Below are 18015 nucleotides of genomic sequence, written 5' to 3'. Positions count from 1 at the left end.
TCCTCCCTCCTTATCGTGTTTGATTGAGCATCTTTCTCACATGCTACGCTCTTTCACACACTCTCCATCTCTATTTGTTTCTCCTTCACTTGCAGGCACAGTGATCATGCTGCATTCTCTCTCTCTCTCTCTCTCTCTTGCTCCATCTCTCTCTCTCTCTCTCTCTCTCTCTCTATATATATATATATATATATATATATTTTTTTTTTTTCATTAAACTGACTGTTTTTAGTGCCGGCCAAACCGCATTCGCCTGTTTTTGGTGAAAGGACATTTAGATGCGGGACGCAGCGTGTTTTTGCAGTCATCTCGCCCCACAGCTCACGATCTTGCGGAGTGGACGGGCTATTAATAAGGGGGTCCTGCTCCATCCTGGACTTTCGAGGCGTTATCGATTATCCTGTTTTCCACCTGCAGAGTTTTTTGCCGGAGCCCTGGATTCTGTTAGCTGTGAATCTCCTGCGGTGCACACTGAATGCTTCCATAGTCTCATAGCAGTGGAGGAAAGCGGCACAGGGTCAGCAGAGGAGAAAGAGTGACAGGAGGGAAGAAACGTAAAGAGCTGAGCCAAGAGCACCATATTATCATTTGGTGTGAGGATCAGCCAACTGTTGTGGGAGAGAGTTTGGTTTGTGAACTCTTCCTTTGCACATCTTTTGAAGGTGACTCAAACTCATCTGCACTCTCTTCCTGAGAACTTCCAGGACAATCATTCTCTGTGCTGAAACCCGGTTATTGCACAGCATTAATCATGCAGGTGTCATTTGCATGCACGGATCACGGGCTTAAGGCCCCGCGTGCCAGCGAGCCTAACAAGCAGAACACGTCAAGTCCGAACACGGCCAGCGCGGCGCGGGCACGGTTCCGGACGGTGGCACTGATCGCCCGCAGTCTGAGCTCCTTTACGCACAGACACGCACAGATTTCCCTGAAAGAGTCCACTGGAAAGCTCACAGGCATGAAGTACAGGTATGAAAAACTTCATAACTGCAAAATGTGATGAGTGATGATGTTCCAAAAATCACCAGTAGCACATTGGCTGTTATTCTGAATGAAACCACTGACAACACATACTTTACATCAAGTAATGTTTATATACTGTAGTGCTTTTCTAAATGCACACGGCGTTACAAAATATATTGCAGTACTAGTGTCTTTTTTCTATAATTGAACAGTTCTAAACTTAAGTTGTATTTCTCACAACAATTTCAGATTTTTTCTTCATTCAAGAACATTGAAACTGTTTTGATAAATTGCACTATTTCATGAACGGGCTCATGAAAGCACAGTATTAAAAATGATTAAAGGTATGGAAAATATTTAATCTCACATGTCAACTTGTCGGTTGTTGATCAAGCGTCATGACGTGTTCTTATCTGTAACCTGGTCTTGTAACTCAGAAAATGTATCAAGCAGTTGATTTATAGAGTAAATAATGAAGTGATCGGTGCATTTGGTGGAGTGGATGAAGAAGTGATTGTTTAAAAAGTCAATTGTAATGGGTGTGACGGGATATGGATGAACACTTTCACGACACATTGATACAGAAATTTGCGTGTGAAGTATTGAATTAAGACGATGGAGGCAGAGAACATGTGTGCGTTCATGTGTGCGTGTGTGGTATGTGTGAGAATGTGTGGGGGAGGTGTGAACTAATTTTTTTTTTTTAGTCCTGGAAATAATTAATCACATCTGAGACACAAGTATGCAACAGTTAAAACATATCTGCTAGTTTCCATAACGACAGAGAACTGGCTGTTTGCCTGCATGTTACTTTAATTGGTCACATTGTCCGTCGGACAGGGTCATAATTGGGCAGTAGGGTAAACCTGAACACACAACAGCTGACGGCCAGCATTACACAACTACTTCCCACATTTATTGTACTTTTCAAGAATTTTAGTGGATTCAAAACATTATTAGAGGAGGCGTAATAGATGGATTTAAGGTTAAGATTAAGGTTTGTATTACAAACCATTCTCACGGCAGTTCGTGACATGGTCACACAATTTAGAACCTATTCTAACCCCTCCCACTAAACCTAACGTTACATTGGCAAATTCAAATCATATTAAAACATACAAATTAGATCATGCGAGTTCGTAAGAATGCGCCACCTTGTATATTAGGTACGAACTCCCATCAGATTGCGTTGATTTATGTTTATACATATAAACGATACATCGTGTTAAAATACATTGCATTGAAAGTCGTGTTTAGTGACACGAAAAAAGTTGTGTGTCGAGGGGAAATTCGTGTCCATGAACACAAATCAATAGATCAAATTTCATAACTGTGTCATGAATTCCTGTGAGACTGCAATGATGCATTGTCAGCTGATACTTGACCTCATTATTATCAAGAACCTTATTTACTTGAGGTAACCCCTGAGATTTTAAGTAAATATTTCAATCATTCAAAAGTACATGTATATGTTTAACTTTGTATTTATTATTTTATCTCTTTTAACGTTTCTATTTACATAACAATTGATATTATTAAACCTGTAACATTTCTTTGTAATTTTACTTTTTACATAAAGAATATGTCACGAACCCCGTACAATTCCCTCACGAACCACAGGAAAGCCTGTCTTAAGAAATAGCAGAGAAAGAGAGGTGGAAAGTTTTTGGAACTAAAAAACATTTGCATCATTATGATATTTACAAATGATGATATGACCTCTATCACAATAACCAACAGCAACATCTAAAGGCAAAAGCGGATGTGACAGCGTACTGAATTAATTTCCTCAACATGTTAAGGTCAAAATCAAGTCACATGACAAAAGTGTCTTTCCAACGAGTCCTCGGAAGGCTTTCTTATAGTTTTCACAGGGCAAAGTTAACCATGAGTAATGGTGGCGCTCTGTATGTCTGGATATGTCGGATGTCCTGGAGAACAAATATCTGTCCCTGCGCTTTAATCATCTGTCACTCACGGTGATGTAATCTTTATAAATATGAATTGCTCTGACAGTGGAAGCTCCTCTAGTCATTTTGTAAACATCTAATTTTGCTCTGGGATTCTTTCATATTTATGTCCTTATGAACCACTGAATGTGTGTGTGTGTCGGGGAGGGGTGGGGGGGGGGTGTAATATGTGTTTTAGGAATTATTGGGGAATGGATGGTTATTTGTGTTCGAATGCGTAGTGTGTGTCTGTGGGTTTATGCAGAATAAACAAACTAATCATAATTGAACAAATGCATGACATGAAAGAAAACCAATGTTCCATTTGCTCTTTCACTCTCTTTCTGTCTTGCTCTCATTTCTGCTCAGGGTCTCAAAATTAACTGGCAAATTAGCAGGCAGTCAAATTGAGAAAATGCATAAAATAAATACAATTTACTGTCCATGAAACTTGCAGAATTTCCTTGCGTTTGGGATTTTGGACCCTGTTTCTGTTTATTGGAACCATCTGATTATATTTGAGCACGGAGCTCTCTTTCTGTCTCTCTCCTTCCCAGACTTTATAGATGATGAAGAGGCTTACTGTATGGTGCAGTTTAAAAACTTTTGATGTTAACAGATTTGTGAAATTCCGTATCTTAGTGTGCCTTTTGGATTAGCAAAAGAGTGTTGAGTATGTGTGTGCTGCGTGGTGTCTGTAAATTGAAGGTGAAGTGTATAAGTCACTGGTAGCACTAAACACATTTTTTTATATGTTAGTTTGAGCTAACAGGACCAGACGTCATAACATTGCCTTTACCAGTGATGTGAATGTGGGCTGGTAATATTTACTTAGGTGAATGTTAACGAAAAAGAGGGCTTGGAGACATAGATGAAAAATGAAAGGCATTTACATGAAGAGGATGCTAATAGAATCTGTGGAAAGACTGCAAAGACAAACATCTTTTTTAATAAGGTGCAATGATGACTCATACACTATTAAAAAGTAGTCACTTTGAATTTAACACTGACTTTAATTAAGACAATACATCTCAGTTTGTCGAGGTATAATTTTTGCCTTGAATTTCTGAGTTCACATCCCTAAAGCAGTTTCACTGTGTCACGGTTCACTGGCCAGTGTTGCAGTCCAGATGGGCTGTCATGCTGTTTGTGTTGCGCGCACACATTTGTCCTTGTCATTGTATTTGTGGGTGGCTTTCTTGAACATTGACCTATTAGAAATCAATCTGTGTATGTTACTTTCTTTGCCTTGTAAGCATTTTTCTTTATGGTCAGTTCTCATATTGTGTGTTGTTGTGTGTGAGCAGTAGTTTTAGTGAACCGAATGAAATAAGGAGACTTCCCAGACAGTTTTCCCATGTTTGTCATGGGAGAACATTTGGTTTTTTATGTATTTCTAGAAAGAACATCACATCATTGACATACATAGACACCACATTGGCTGCTGAATTGTATGTCAAGGGCGCTGCATAATTGTGCAGGACAAGATTAAAAACGTGATTGGGGGTTGGGTGTTTTCTGTGGATAAAAAGCACAGGGACATTTACATTTCTCAACAGATTTTATGGGTTTGTGAGGACAAAAACATGTTGTCTTTATTTATATATTGTCGAAAAGTTATTTTTTGTGATGGGGATTGTGAAAACTCATGCTTGTCAATCATTGAATTAAAGGGATAGTTCACCCCATTATGGAAATTCTGTCATCATTTATACAGCTTTATAATAATCATTTATAAAGCGCTTTTTCTGGGTACTCAAAGCACTTTACATCGAGGGCGGAATCTCCTCAACCACCACTGATGTGCAGCACCCACCTGGATGATGCAACAGCAGCCATATTGCGCCAGAACTCCCACCACAAACCAGCTTATTGGTGGAGAGGAGACAGAGTTACGAAGTTAATTAGTACATATGGGGATGATAAGGAGGCGAATTTGGCCAGGATGCTGAGTTTACCCCTACTCTTATTCAAAGGACAAACTGTGATTTTAATAACCACAGAGAATCAGGACTTCAGTTTAGCATCTCATACGAAAGAAATTGCTTTTTTTACAGTATATTGTCCCCGTCACTATACTGGGGCATTAGGACCCACACAAAGCACATGGTGAGCACCCCCTGCTGGCCTCACTAACCCCTCTTCCAGCAGCAACCTAGTTTTCCCATGGAGGTCTCCCATCCAGGTTCAACCCTGCTTAGCTCCAGTGGGCAACCAGTCTTGGGCGACAGGGTGAAATGGCTGCCATAAATTCAAACCTTTATAACTTTCTTTCTTCTGCAGAACACAAAAGAAGATATTTTGAAGAATGCTGGTAGCTGAAAACTGTTGGTGCCCATTGAGCTGCATTAGTTTCTATTCATACAATAGAAGTGAATGGGGGGGGGGCGATGTTTTTTTACCAACATTCTTCAAAATATCTTCTTTTGTGTTTTGCAGGAGGGCATGTAAAATGATGAATGTACATTTTTGCATGAACTATCCCTTTAAATTGACATATGTAAATGTGTCCCGATTTTTGTCATTCTCATAAATGTCATTTTTATCTGTCAGGTTATTTCTATACACCCTGGTGCAGTGATGGCATCTGATTCAAACCATAATACATACACTATATGGTCAATAGTATTGGGACGCTCCTTTCTAAAGAACATATTTAAGTGAGTACAAATCTTAATGCTACAGCGTATAATTATATTCTAGAGAACTGTGTGCTTCTGGTTTTATTGCAACAGCTTTGGCAGGGCGCTTCTCTATTCCATCATGACAATGTCCCTGTGCACGTAGCAAGATCCAAAAAGAGATGATTGGTCCATCTAGTGTAAAAGAACTTGACTTGCAGGCTTTGAGTCAAACACTCATCACTCAAACCCATCAATGACTTATACACAGGGGTACAGTCATTTCAGAAAAGAACATTTGTTTTACATGTAGTCATTTAGGAGAAGCTTTTATCCAAAGCGACTTACAGGGAGTTTTGATTGGAATTACTGGAGACATGTTTATTAGAATGTGTAAACTGTATTGCACCATTTATGTCAGTACTACTGTATATAGCAGTATATTACCTTTTCATGCAAAGGACACCCAAATCTGATGAACCTTTTGCTAGGGACCTCCCCCCAAAATACACATCCATTTTTTGTATGAAGACGCATTTAACCTGTTAGACAAATAGTAAGTGTGATATTAAAAAGACAACATATTGTTTGTAGAAATTTAAGGCAATGTACTAATTATTGCTGTATTTTATGGACCCCTTAAAACATTCTGGATGCCCCTGGAGGTCCCCTTAAAAACCCCTATAGAACTTTACTATTGTATTTCTTTGAACAGGATATTTGATTCTGTGAGCAGGCGATCGAAACTACTCCTACTGTACATCCACAGACACACACATGCACAAACAAATAACACCTACTTTTCTGTTTTCACACATCTGTTCCTCAAACACCTCCATCACAACAAGATCAGGTAAATGATACATACAGTTTTCATTGGTGTCTGCTGGGATTTGTGAGCAGCCCCTGAAAGTTCTCCAGCTTTCTGACTCAGCTCTCCATGATAAGGAAGGATCTATTGACACCCAACAGTGTGACTATCTGTTCCCCGGAAAAAATCCCCACACCCCCCTCACACAGTAAACGGGGTGTTTTTAATTATACATGTCTGCAGCTGAGAATGTGCTGTGGTAATGTCACAAACTAATAGCAGCTCAGGCAGAAACAAAGAGATGAGGATCTTCAGTGACATCCTTCGCTTACAACATCTCTATCAGTATGAAAGATGAAGGCATCATTTCTCAAGACAACAGATTATTCTAATGCGGAGGGGCAATAATGTGAGGAGCCTGACCTGACCTGCAGTGATAAATTAATTTCTTCCTGAACGAGTGTAGCTGTAAAATCAATACTCTTGGTGTCCCTCTAAATCACATACAGTACATACTAACTTACTTCCAGTAAGTCAATGATGCACAGCTTTACAACTGCACAGATTTTTTTTAAAGTATGTGTTTGCTTTTTCCTTAATTAGATACCACAAAATGCAAAGAACCCATGCGAATATGACAAATTACTATCCAAAACCAGACACTGTGGGTGGGGGTTCGTGTTGACATATCAGGATCATGATCTGGCGCTCTGGTATATTTAGCTGTTTCTGAGAACAATTTTCATATTTTCTAAAAAGACAATTAGTGATTTTTGTGGGCGTATGTTCATTGTGTGTCAAGTCAGGTCAACTTTGTTTATATAACGCTTATATATAGCTGTACAAGAATACATTGACTATAAGCAAAACATATAAGGTTATTTTTTGTAGAGTCGCCACGTCCTTTGTCCAGCTCTATCATCACAGCTTTTGTCAGGTCTGGGCATTGACTGTGTCCTGCCCGCTCTGGTAACCTTGGAACAATGAGACAAGACTGGCTGGGAGTAGAGTACTGTTCTGCACTCTTTGATGCAACAAATGCCTCGGTTGTTATTGGAAGTGTTCCTGGTTCAGGTTGATCTTACTAGTGCAGCCTTAACCTTCGGAATATTTATATTATGATAGTGTCGTGTATGCAAGATTAATACAATATTTATATTATGATAGTGTAGTGTATGCAAGATTAATACAATATTTATATTATGATAGTGTAGTGTATGCAAGATTAATACAATAATTATATTATGATAGTGTAGTGTATGCAAGATTAAAAAGATGCATCTTTAGTCTAGATTTAAACTGACAGTGTGTCTGCCTCCCGGACAGTGCGGGGAAGACTGTTCCAAAGTTTAGGCGCTAAATAGGAAAATGATCTGCCGCCTGCACTTGATTTTGAAATTCTAGGTAATAGCAACTGACCGGACGCCTGAGAGCATAGTGCACATGAAGGACTGTAATACAAGAGAAGTTCACTCAAGTCGCGAGGAGCTAAACCATGCAGGGCTTTATAGGCAAGAAGCAGGATTTTTAAGTTAATGCAATGCTTTATGGCAGCGGTTCCCAAACTTTTTTTCCTGCGCACCCCCTTCTATGTCCCAACAGGGTTGGCGCACCCCCAATCCCCACTTAAAAAAAAACGCAACAAAGATTTGTTTTATCGCCATATAAAGATTTTTTGCCATCTCCTTCCCTCCTCTTCGGTTTCCTGCGGCGCATCTTCTGACTCCCGCTCATTTTCTTTCTCTATTCTCTCCGTCTCTGTTGCCTCCAAATCCTCACTCTCTCTTGGTCCCTCTCCTCCTTCGTGACTGACAACTTTATCATAAGACGTCCTACTTGACAGTTTCCCTGATTTCAGCCAGTTAAGCATATTTATAATATGGAATGAATGAAACGAGTTGGCAGCATATAGCCTAGCGGCTGCAGTGCATGAAAGAAGAGCAGTGTAGAAACGTAGAAGAAGACAGCTGCAGTCTTCTTCTACGTTTCTATCAAAAACTAATAAATTATAATTTTTTATTTAAAATAAAAGCGATTACAAAGGAAATGTTTACTGTTCATGTTTTTTTATTGTATGGAAAAATCCCACTTAAAAAAACAGATCGCCATTACATTTTTCCTCTCGCGCACCCCCTGGTGGCAGCTCACGTACCCCTGGGGGTGCGCGTACCACACTTTGGGAATCCCTGCTTTATGGTAAACAGTAAATTGTTGACAGAACTGTGCTAATATGCTCACACTTTTTTGTACGTATAAGAACTCGTACTCCCACATTTTGGACCAGTTGGAGTTTAATAAGCCTGCAGGGCAACTACCTAGAAGTGCATTACAGTAATCTAGTCTTGATGTCATAAAGGCATGAATTAACTTCTCTGCATCTGATGGTGACAGCATATGACGTAGTTTAGATATATTTTTAAGATGGAAACACACAATTTTACAGGTGTTGGCAACCTGGTTCTCAAATGACAGTGTACTATCGAATAAAACCCCCAAGATTCTTTGCTGAAGATGAGGGTTTTATGGAACATCCATCAATAGTTAAGCAGAATTCTTGGTTGTTACGTATGGTGATTTCGGTCAAATAAGTAACACTTCTGTTTTGTCCAAGTTCAGTAATAGGAAATTGTTACTCTTCCATTTTTTTATATCGACTATACATTCCACTATTCGATAGAATTGCAGTGTTTCATGAGGCTTCGAGGAAATATAAAGTTGCGTATCATCAGCATAACAGTGAAAGCTAAATCTGTGTCGCTTTATTATATCTCCTAGAGGTAGCATGTATAATGCGAAGAGCAAAGGCTCTAAGACTGAGCCCTGTGGTCCACCGTACTGGACTTGCGATTTGCGTGACACCTCATTGTTTATTGCTACATATGGAAAACGGTCAGATAAATGAGATCTAAGCCATTTCAAAGCTATTTCCTTAATGCCGAAATCATTTTCGAGTCTATGTAGGAGCGTGCTGTGGTCAATGGTGTCGAATGTGTGTGCCATGCACCCCAAGTCTACATTTATGATATATAGATGGGACCTAGAAAACCATTGATGAGTGGTTTATTTATATTTATATACAAGTTTATATTTATTTATAAGTTTATTTATATGGCACATTTTATACACAAGTTAATTCAAAGTACTTTAAATAAATAAATGCGAAAGACATCTTTAAAAAGCAGATGATTTAAAATTACAAATAAAACTTTAGAATTTTAAATAACATTTATTTAAAATATGTGCATTTCTAAAGAAAATCAAGAGAAAATAGAAATGAAAGTGCAGTTGATGTAAACTATCACAGTGCTCAGGTTTTAAATGCACGTCTAAACTGGCTACTGTTGGTGAACATCTGATGTCTTCTGGAAGCAGATTCCAGCTACTGGTGCACCCTTGTTACCAAACACAATGACTTCATTTTTGTCATTATTTAACTAAAGGAAGTTTTGACACATCAGCTGTTAATTTCATTAATGCACTGGCAAAGGGAGTTAATAGGGCTGTAACCATTGGTAAGCAATTTGGCCAAGTGGGAGCATATACAAATTGAATAGGAGTGGGGCAAGAATTGAGCCCTGTGGAACATATCGTGGGTGTCCACTCAGATTTATGCTTGCCTATGTTCATATAGTAACCCCTCCCTTTAAGGTATGACCTGAACCATTTAAGGACCAACCCAGAAAGCCCTACCTTGTTTTCAAGCATACTGTATGTAGGAGTATGGTGTGATACCGTGTCAAAGGCAGCACTGAGATCTAGCAATACCAGAACTGAAATCTTGCCTGAATTAGAATATTAGAAAACATAATTTATTATCTTTATGAGCACTGTCTCTGTGCTATGATGCTGACGGAAACCACTTTGATAATTGTCCAGGTATATGTCCATTTGAGTTTAAGAATTTGGTCAGCTGATTGAAGACTTTTTCAATGATCTTGCCTATAAAATTGATCTGTAGTTAGACAGTAATGTGTTGTCTAGATTGCTCTATTTTAGTAGAGGGTTGACAGCTGCAGTTTACAGGGACTCTGTGAAAGTTCCTGAAAGCAGTGAGGTATTTACTATTTTTAGGAGATCTGCTTCTAAACAGTTAAACGCTCCTTTGAAAAACGATGTGGGGAGTGTGTCAAGACTGCTGGTCAAGGCTTTCAAACAAGTATACTTGCAGCATAAAAACATTGAAACGTATAATTACTGAGAGTATATTTTTAAGTACACTTTTATGCATTTAAATGTGGGTCAATTTAGTCCCAGGTCATATTGAAAGGGTACTTTTCTATAATACTTGTCCATTGATATTAGTATACTTATAAAGTATACTTACAAATATGCTTGAATCTTTCTTTAGTATAGCCTACTTAAAACACAATGAAATGAACTCGATGTGTACTTATTTCTTTTCTGTCATGATAAAACCAACCTGAACTTACAGGAATTCAAATGTCATATTTGATGAACCCCTCTGCTAACCCCACCCCCACCATATGGTGCAAAAGCAGGTTGTACTAGAACATACGAATGAGATCGTACAAATTAGACACCTCATTAAATAGTTATGTGTTGGATAAAACACACTACAATTCTTCCATGCTTCCTCATTGTCAACAAAAACTAAATGGACCGGAACATTAAAATCCAGTAATGGCAAACCTAGAGCAGGGATGTTCAGCCATAGCCCTGGAAGTCTGTTGTCCATGTGTTTAGCTCTAAAGCCAGTGTTTCAATAAGGTTGTGTTTATTTATTGTGTTGCCATATGAATTTCATTGTGGTGTTCTGCTAATGTGGAGCTGAGGTAAACAATTTCAAGTGAATGAGATGTTATCCATGAGTCAATTGAGCATTAAGAGGAAGCCACATATCACTACAGATGTTTCATTATGGAAGAATGAGAATGGAGTGGAAATGGATTGCAGCTGTATTACATTCAAGCCAGAGCTGGTTTTAATAGCACATCTGAACCCTGATAAATAGACCTTGCGCTAATGTATTTTATATTGTAGCCAATAATATTATCTTAATGGGAGGCTAAAGCTTTAAAAGTTTTGATTCAAGACTTTGGGGCATACCAGCAAGACAATGTCTGTGTGTATTCATATTTACTATTTTAAAGCAATTAAAGAGTTGGTGTTGCCTGGTAATAGCTATATTAAATCACCCAAATGCTTGAGGAGCTAGAATAGCCTTTGTGGATCGGTCACAGCTGATCAAAAATAAGTCGCTGTCCATATTGAGAGCAAACTTAAATAACTGAAAATTTCCTCAGGGTCAGAAGAGGACGACCATCATTCTTATATACCATGGCCTGTAGTCATAGTGTGGGAGGTTTAGAAAAACAAATAATAGCAAACCATCTTAAACACAGACAGTTGAACACAGTACGTTTAAATGTGAATTAAGATTTTTATTAAAAGGTACATTATAAGCTGTCTTCACCCGGATATGTAAATATAAGTGTCCTTTCACACATATTTATATAAATATAATATTATTATACTTTATTTGACCTAGTGTTGCACATGTTTTATACATTAGGCTGGGTTGCTTGTACAGTCAACACAAGTTTGAATCTGACATGTCTTGTTCACCCCTTAATCATTTTCTGCCATTTCTCTACTCTGTGTCTGTGATGTCATTTATTGTGCTTCATTTTGTTCTTATGATAACATATTTTTCACTCTTGATAGGAATCTTGGGAAGTCGGGATTGCGAGTGTCATGTCTTGGACTCGGTAAGCTTTTTCTAATAAGAAACTCAATCATTTAAATTATTTGAGCACATTAGCTTGCATTTAAATTTCTCAATTGACGATTTGAAGTTCTATGTTATTTTTTAAAAACCTTCACCAGATCATACAAATTGTGGATCTTTTTACCGTGCATGAGTTGCATGATCACACATCCCCATTCATATTAATTAATTAATGATGAATTAAAATAAGCACTCTAATTGCCTCACACACAGCAGGGGAATGATAGGTTGACGCTAAATTTATTCACTGGTCTCTTCCAGTTTTGTGATTTGCTAATTTCATTAACAAGGCTCATGTATTAAATCCACTGTCTACAAGTTTTAAGAACCCATGTGCGATTTATTTACATACCAGAACAAAACTAAAACAACAACTTGAACAGATATAACATGACCTGCCATAAACATGACCACCCTTACCACACAGGGTTACATGAACAAAGCTAGAACAGGGACAATGAAACATGAGGGCTACATATACACAGAGAAGACTAAACAAGACACACATGTGAACAATGAGACTATAAGGGCAGAACTTCACAAAAGACTACAAAGACCATGGACAAGGACTACAACAGCTGGTTCCATGCATGTGGCAAAGACAAAGACAAAGACAAAGACAAAGTCAAAGTCAAAGTCAAAGGCAAACGAAAAACGAAAACGAAAACGAAAACGATTGGACTGTGACTGGGTTACGGAGGGTAGTGAGTGACATAGATACCAATGATGATCCGGAAATGGAAAGTGAAACAATGGAGGAGGAAAGTGGAGGGAATAAAATGGTTTGGAAAATGGTTGAGACAAAGAAAAGAAAGAAAAATCATGAGTTAATTTCGGACACGGACAGTAACAAGGGAAGTTATTTGGCAAAAAGGAGCATGAAAGAATATAAGGTAATGATGAACTTTATTACAGAATCTGTAAGCAACATCAACCCTTTGAAACTTACTTAAGCTCTTATAGAAAATATAGGGATATTGGAAGGTGTCAAGAAATTGAAGGATGGCAAATTGTTGCTGTTAGATAGCAAAGATAGTAAGCAACAAAAATAATATTAGAAATCAAATCTATGATTGGACATAAAGAAGAATGTTCAATTCCAGAAGAGAAAAAATGGATTAGAGGTGTGATAACAGGAATTCCTATTAATGTTTCAATTGAGGAAATTAAAAGAAACATAAGTGTTTGTTAATGAAGTCAGGTGTCGGAAATGTTTCAGAAATGGTGAGAAAACAGTCTCGCTGTAATTAGTTTTTAATGAGATTAAATAATTGTGAAAGGGTTTATTTAGGATTTCTAAATTATATGGTCCGAACATACGTTCCCCCTCCACTAAGATGTTTCAAATATGTTCACGTGGCTGCTGTATGCCATTGTAAACAAAGATGTGGTGGTGAACATAAGTAGGGTGAATGTGGACAAGGCACAAACCCTAAGTGTTGTAATTTTGAGGCGAACACAGTGCATCGTATGGCGGCTACACAGTGAGGAAGGTTGCCGTTAAAGTTCAGAATGTAAGAATGGAGGAAGGATTGTCATATGCTGAGGCACTTAAAGGGCTCATCGGACGAGCACTTTCAACAAGTTGTTATGATTTATTAGGGTCCTCATTAAATTTCTGGAATACATTTTGCTCTGTAAACAAAAAAATGTTTGCCTCGTCAAAAACAGCTATGCGCACAGCAACCTCGGTCTGGCATGTCAACACAACAACGTACTGCCATGGCAATGGTTTATCTAAATTATATTACCTGAAGTCGTTTTAAAGAACTCAAATCATTCGTCTGGAGACAAAAAAATCTGTCACTGCAAACAGCACATCCTAATATGCTAACGTTGTGCGTGTATACTTGCCCCTTTGTCTTGTTCAGTTGATCTCTCGATCCCTCTTGAGAAACAATTTTGAAGTTAATCCTGCTTGTACTGTCCCAGGTTGATAAAGCACTTGAAATTAATTCAAACAAGCAGGTTTATACTTTGAATCCGTTCCCTTCCGAAGTTGGTATTCTGTGCACGAACTTGTCCACGAACTTTAGCCATGCTATCACACACACCGCTGTCACATGTGAAAACAACAATGGGCTGTGGGTGGAATTGTGTATATTAAGGGCGGTAACATTATAAGATCCTCTATTTATTTCACAAGGAGTAAAATCTAAATGGCTAGATTTCTCACATGCTTGCAGGGAAAGGCACACCAAAACAAACTTACTGGGTTCTTGTTTTTCACGTTTTATGGGTTGCTAGATGCACCGGCCGGGGACTCGAGTATAGCACTTAAACTCCGAAACATTTGAGTTTTCATCCAATGACTCCTTTAAAAAAGTAAATCAAAACCCCAAAGTAGATATAATGAAAGCAGCCCCTGTAGTTACTCAATCTCAGCATAGTAAAGTTCCAGCATCAAGCAGAATTGATGAGGTGATTGCAGATAAAGTGTCATTTATAAAATTCAAGGCAGAAGTTGTAAATTGTTCTGCTCAAACAGAGTAGAACAGAAAGGATTGAGATCATTATTTAAGCTGCTGAAAACTATTTGGACTTAAGGGACATTTCAGTAGACATGATAAATGAAAGACTCATGATACAATCAGCAAACAATCAGTTAGTAACTAATCAGGCGTCATGTGGTGGCTCTTAATGGTTATTACAATCTTGCAGTGGAACACAAGAAGCCTTATTGCTAATGGTCAAGAATTTAAACAATACATAGCAAATGGTGATTTTCCCCCGGATGTTATTTGTATACAGGAAACATGGCTCAAACCACAGTTACATTTTTGTATAAAAGGATAGTCACTCAGGAAAGATAGACAAATAGAAAATGGTGGTGGAGTAGCAACTTTTATTAAGATAGGTATTGGGTTTAGAATGGTTGAGGTTAATATAGAACACAAGGCTGTGGTAGTGAAGGTATGGGAAATATCCCAGAGTATAACAATAGTAAACTTCTATAGTCCATGTCGCAGGTTAACAAAGGATATGTTAGAAAAGATTGGAGGAAATAGGAATTGTAAAATGGTGTGTTTTAATGCACACAGTTCATCATGGGGAGTTCAAATACAGATCAAAATGGACTAATTATAGAAGATATGTTGGACTGGGCAGGTTTAGTATGTATCAATGATGGAAGTTATACAAGAACTAATCTATCTAGATACTCTATGTTAGATTTGACAATTGTGTCTGAAAACATAGCTGGAAGGTGCGATTGGAAAGTAATGAATGATAATACTCATTTTCCCATCTGCAGTAAAATTGGGATAGATTTAAATTAAACAGGTTTGGAAAGATTACCCAGATGGAACTTCAAATCAGCAGACTGGGATTTATATTGGGAGATGTGTTTATATAAAATTACTGAAAATTGATGATACGAAGGATATTGATGCTTTAAACTTAAAGATCAGGAAAAATGGGGAAAAATGATGAGTTTGTTCATTATAAAAGAACACAGGCAATCGTAAGAAGGATGTCTTAATAATATCTGCAGCATTTGACACGGTCAATCACCAGATACTGCTAGCATCCCTGTCATCTTTAGGAATCTCAGGCTCCCCTCTCCACTGGTTCCAATCCTACCTCTACGACAGATCCTTCAATGTGTCATGGAGGGGCTCGCTGTCCACTGCTCACCACATGATCACTGGGGTCCCTCAGGGATCGGTGCTTGGACCGCTGTTTTTTCCATTTACATGACATCCTTAGGACCCATCATACGGGTTATGCTGAAACACCCAGATCTACATGTCGTTTCACCCAGACGATACCACTGTAGCAGCTCGCATAACAGCCTGCGTAGATGACATCTCAGCTTGGATGAAAGAGCATCACCTGAAGCTGAACCTGGCCAAGACAGAACTACTCGTGTTTCTGGCTCACCCCATGGTAAAACACGATCTCAATTCCACAATCACTCCCTCGGAATCAGCCAGGAACCTCAGAGTCATATTTGATGAACAGCTGTCCTTCAATGATCACATTGCAAAGACAACGCGATCCTGTCGATATGCCTTATTCAACATAAGAAAGGTTAGACCCTACCTCACTGAGCATGCGGCACTTGTCCAGGCCCTTGTAATCTCAAGGTTGGACTACTGCAATGCTCTCCTTGCTGGTCTTCCTGCAAAGGCTATCAAACCACTCCAGATGGTTCAAAACGCAGCAGCACGCCTCGTCTTCCAACAGCCCAAAAGGGCTCATGTGACAACCCTTTTCATCTCTCTACACCGACTACCGGTTGAAGCCCGTATCAGGTTCAAGTCACTGATGTTTGCCTACATGACTGTCATTGGATCTGCACCGGCATACTTTCACACTCCTGCACCCCATCAGGAACCCTGCGTTCAGCAAACAAGCAGCGCCTTGTAATGCCTTCTCATAAGGGAATTCAATCGCTTTCCCACTAATTCTACTTCACAACTCCTTCCGAGTAGAACATTCTTCCTGATGCAATCCGGTCAACACATCTCTCACAACCTTCAAAAAATGACTTTAAAAAAAAGTTTAAATAAAACTAACCCTCTCTCTTCTCTCAACAGGAAGTGGTCTAGCTTTTGTTGAAACTAGTAACTTTGTATTAGCAGCTAACGTACTATTGAGAGAAAAATTTCAGTTATCTCAAGCATTAAATGTTTTGGGAGGTAATGATTTATCTATTCAGACACTGTAAAGTAATGGGCCAAAAAGTATAAAATCTATGAAGAATTATTTAGTTTCTTAAAATATACTAATTTGATTAACAGAATTTAGGCTCTCTTCCTAATAAATGTTTTTGTTTGTTATGTCACCTATCGTGTAGTGCTCCACACTCCGGTCCAGTAGGTGGCAGGAACGCACCTTTTTAAGATTGTTATTAAAAATGATCTGAAGAAGAAGGGCTACAACTAAAACTTCAAAATAGAAACATGTCAGACCCATATAACCGTGACAGCTCATAAACACAACTTAATGACGGCTTAAGTGTCTTGATGCCTTCTGTTTGAGAAGAAAAAGCATGAGGAGCGAGATGAATAGCAGGCAGTTAAAATGCCGCAGGGCACATGGACAGCTATGCATGAGTTTTACTTAAGCTCGACTGGTGGAGCAAAGGGTTAGCAGCGCAAAGGTTAGGAGATCGAATCCGAGGGAACACATACTAAATAAATGCTTAAATACACTGAGAGTCGCTAAGAATAAAAGCAGCTCATCAAATGTAATTTATCAATATAAACCAGTGCAAGACTTGCAAGAAACCAACAATAGTGTCATCTCCTGTCTGATGTTGTGGATTGATTTCTTAAAAGGACAGTTCACCAAAACAAATTCAGCCTTCATTTACTCCCCCCCCCCCCAGTCAAATCTGTTTACTTTGTTCTGATGAACACAGAGAAAGATATTTGAAATGACTTGCAATAATCATCATATGGGCTTGCATATGAATACATGAACAGTAAATATATAAATGTAAAACATGTATATCAAATGGTGCATTGCGTTAGCAGGACAAACCTCATGGGTTCGGCTCCCATGGAACACATTGTGCATGTTGCTTTGGATGAAAGCATCTCGTAGATGCATACATTTAAAATGTAAATTTAACCTTAAATTTAAAAAAAATCTATTTTCAATCAGACCAAAAGTCTAAAATGTCCTTAAAGGTGAAAATTAAAAATTTAAATGTTGTCATCATTTATTCATCCTCAAGTCAGTCAAAATAGGTATATTTTCTTCTGTGGAACGCGAAAAAAGATTTAAAGGAGTAGTTCACCATCAAAATGAAATTTCTGTCATTATTTACACGCCCTCTTGTTAATTTCAAACCTGTATGACTTTCTTTCTTCTGCAGAACACAAAAGAAGATCATTTGAAAGATTTGGTTGGTCCCCATTGGTTTTGTGTCCACACAATAGAAGTCAATGGGGACTAGTGGCTTTTGCTTAC

At 38.4% G+C, this 18015-nt stretch overlaps 1 protein-coding gene across 1 annotated transcript in view; it reads left to right on the top strand.

Annotated features, from left to right (window-relative positions):
• The first annotated feature begins 245 nt into the window (after positions 1-245).
• Positions 246-18015, top strand: part of kcnab1b (potassium voltage-gated channel subfamily A regulatory beta subunit 1b) — a 36491-nt gene continuing 18721 nt past the window's right edge. Inside the window, exons 1-2 of the mRNA XM_079451665.1 lie at positions 246-969; positions 12030-12073. Of these exons, the coding sequence (XP_079307791.1) occupies positions 752-969; positions 12030-12073 (262 nt within the window). The 5' untranslated portion in view covers positions 246-751. The remainder of the gene's footprint in view (positions 970-12029; positions 12074-18015) is intronic.

This window comes from Barbatula barbatula (genome assembly GCF_947034865.1).
Source record: "Barbatula barbatula genome assembly, chromosome: 3".
Lineage (NCBI taxonomy): Eukaryota > Metazoa > Chordata > Actinopteri > Cypriniformes > Nemacheilidae > Barbatula > Barbatula barbatula.
The sequence above is the reverse complement of the archived record's forward strand: the minus strand, read 5'-3'. Positions and strand labels throughout refer to the sequence as shown.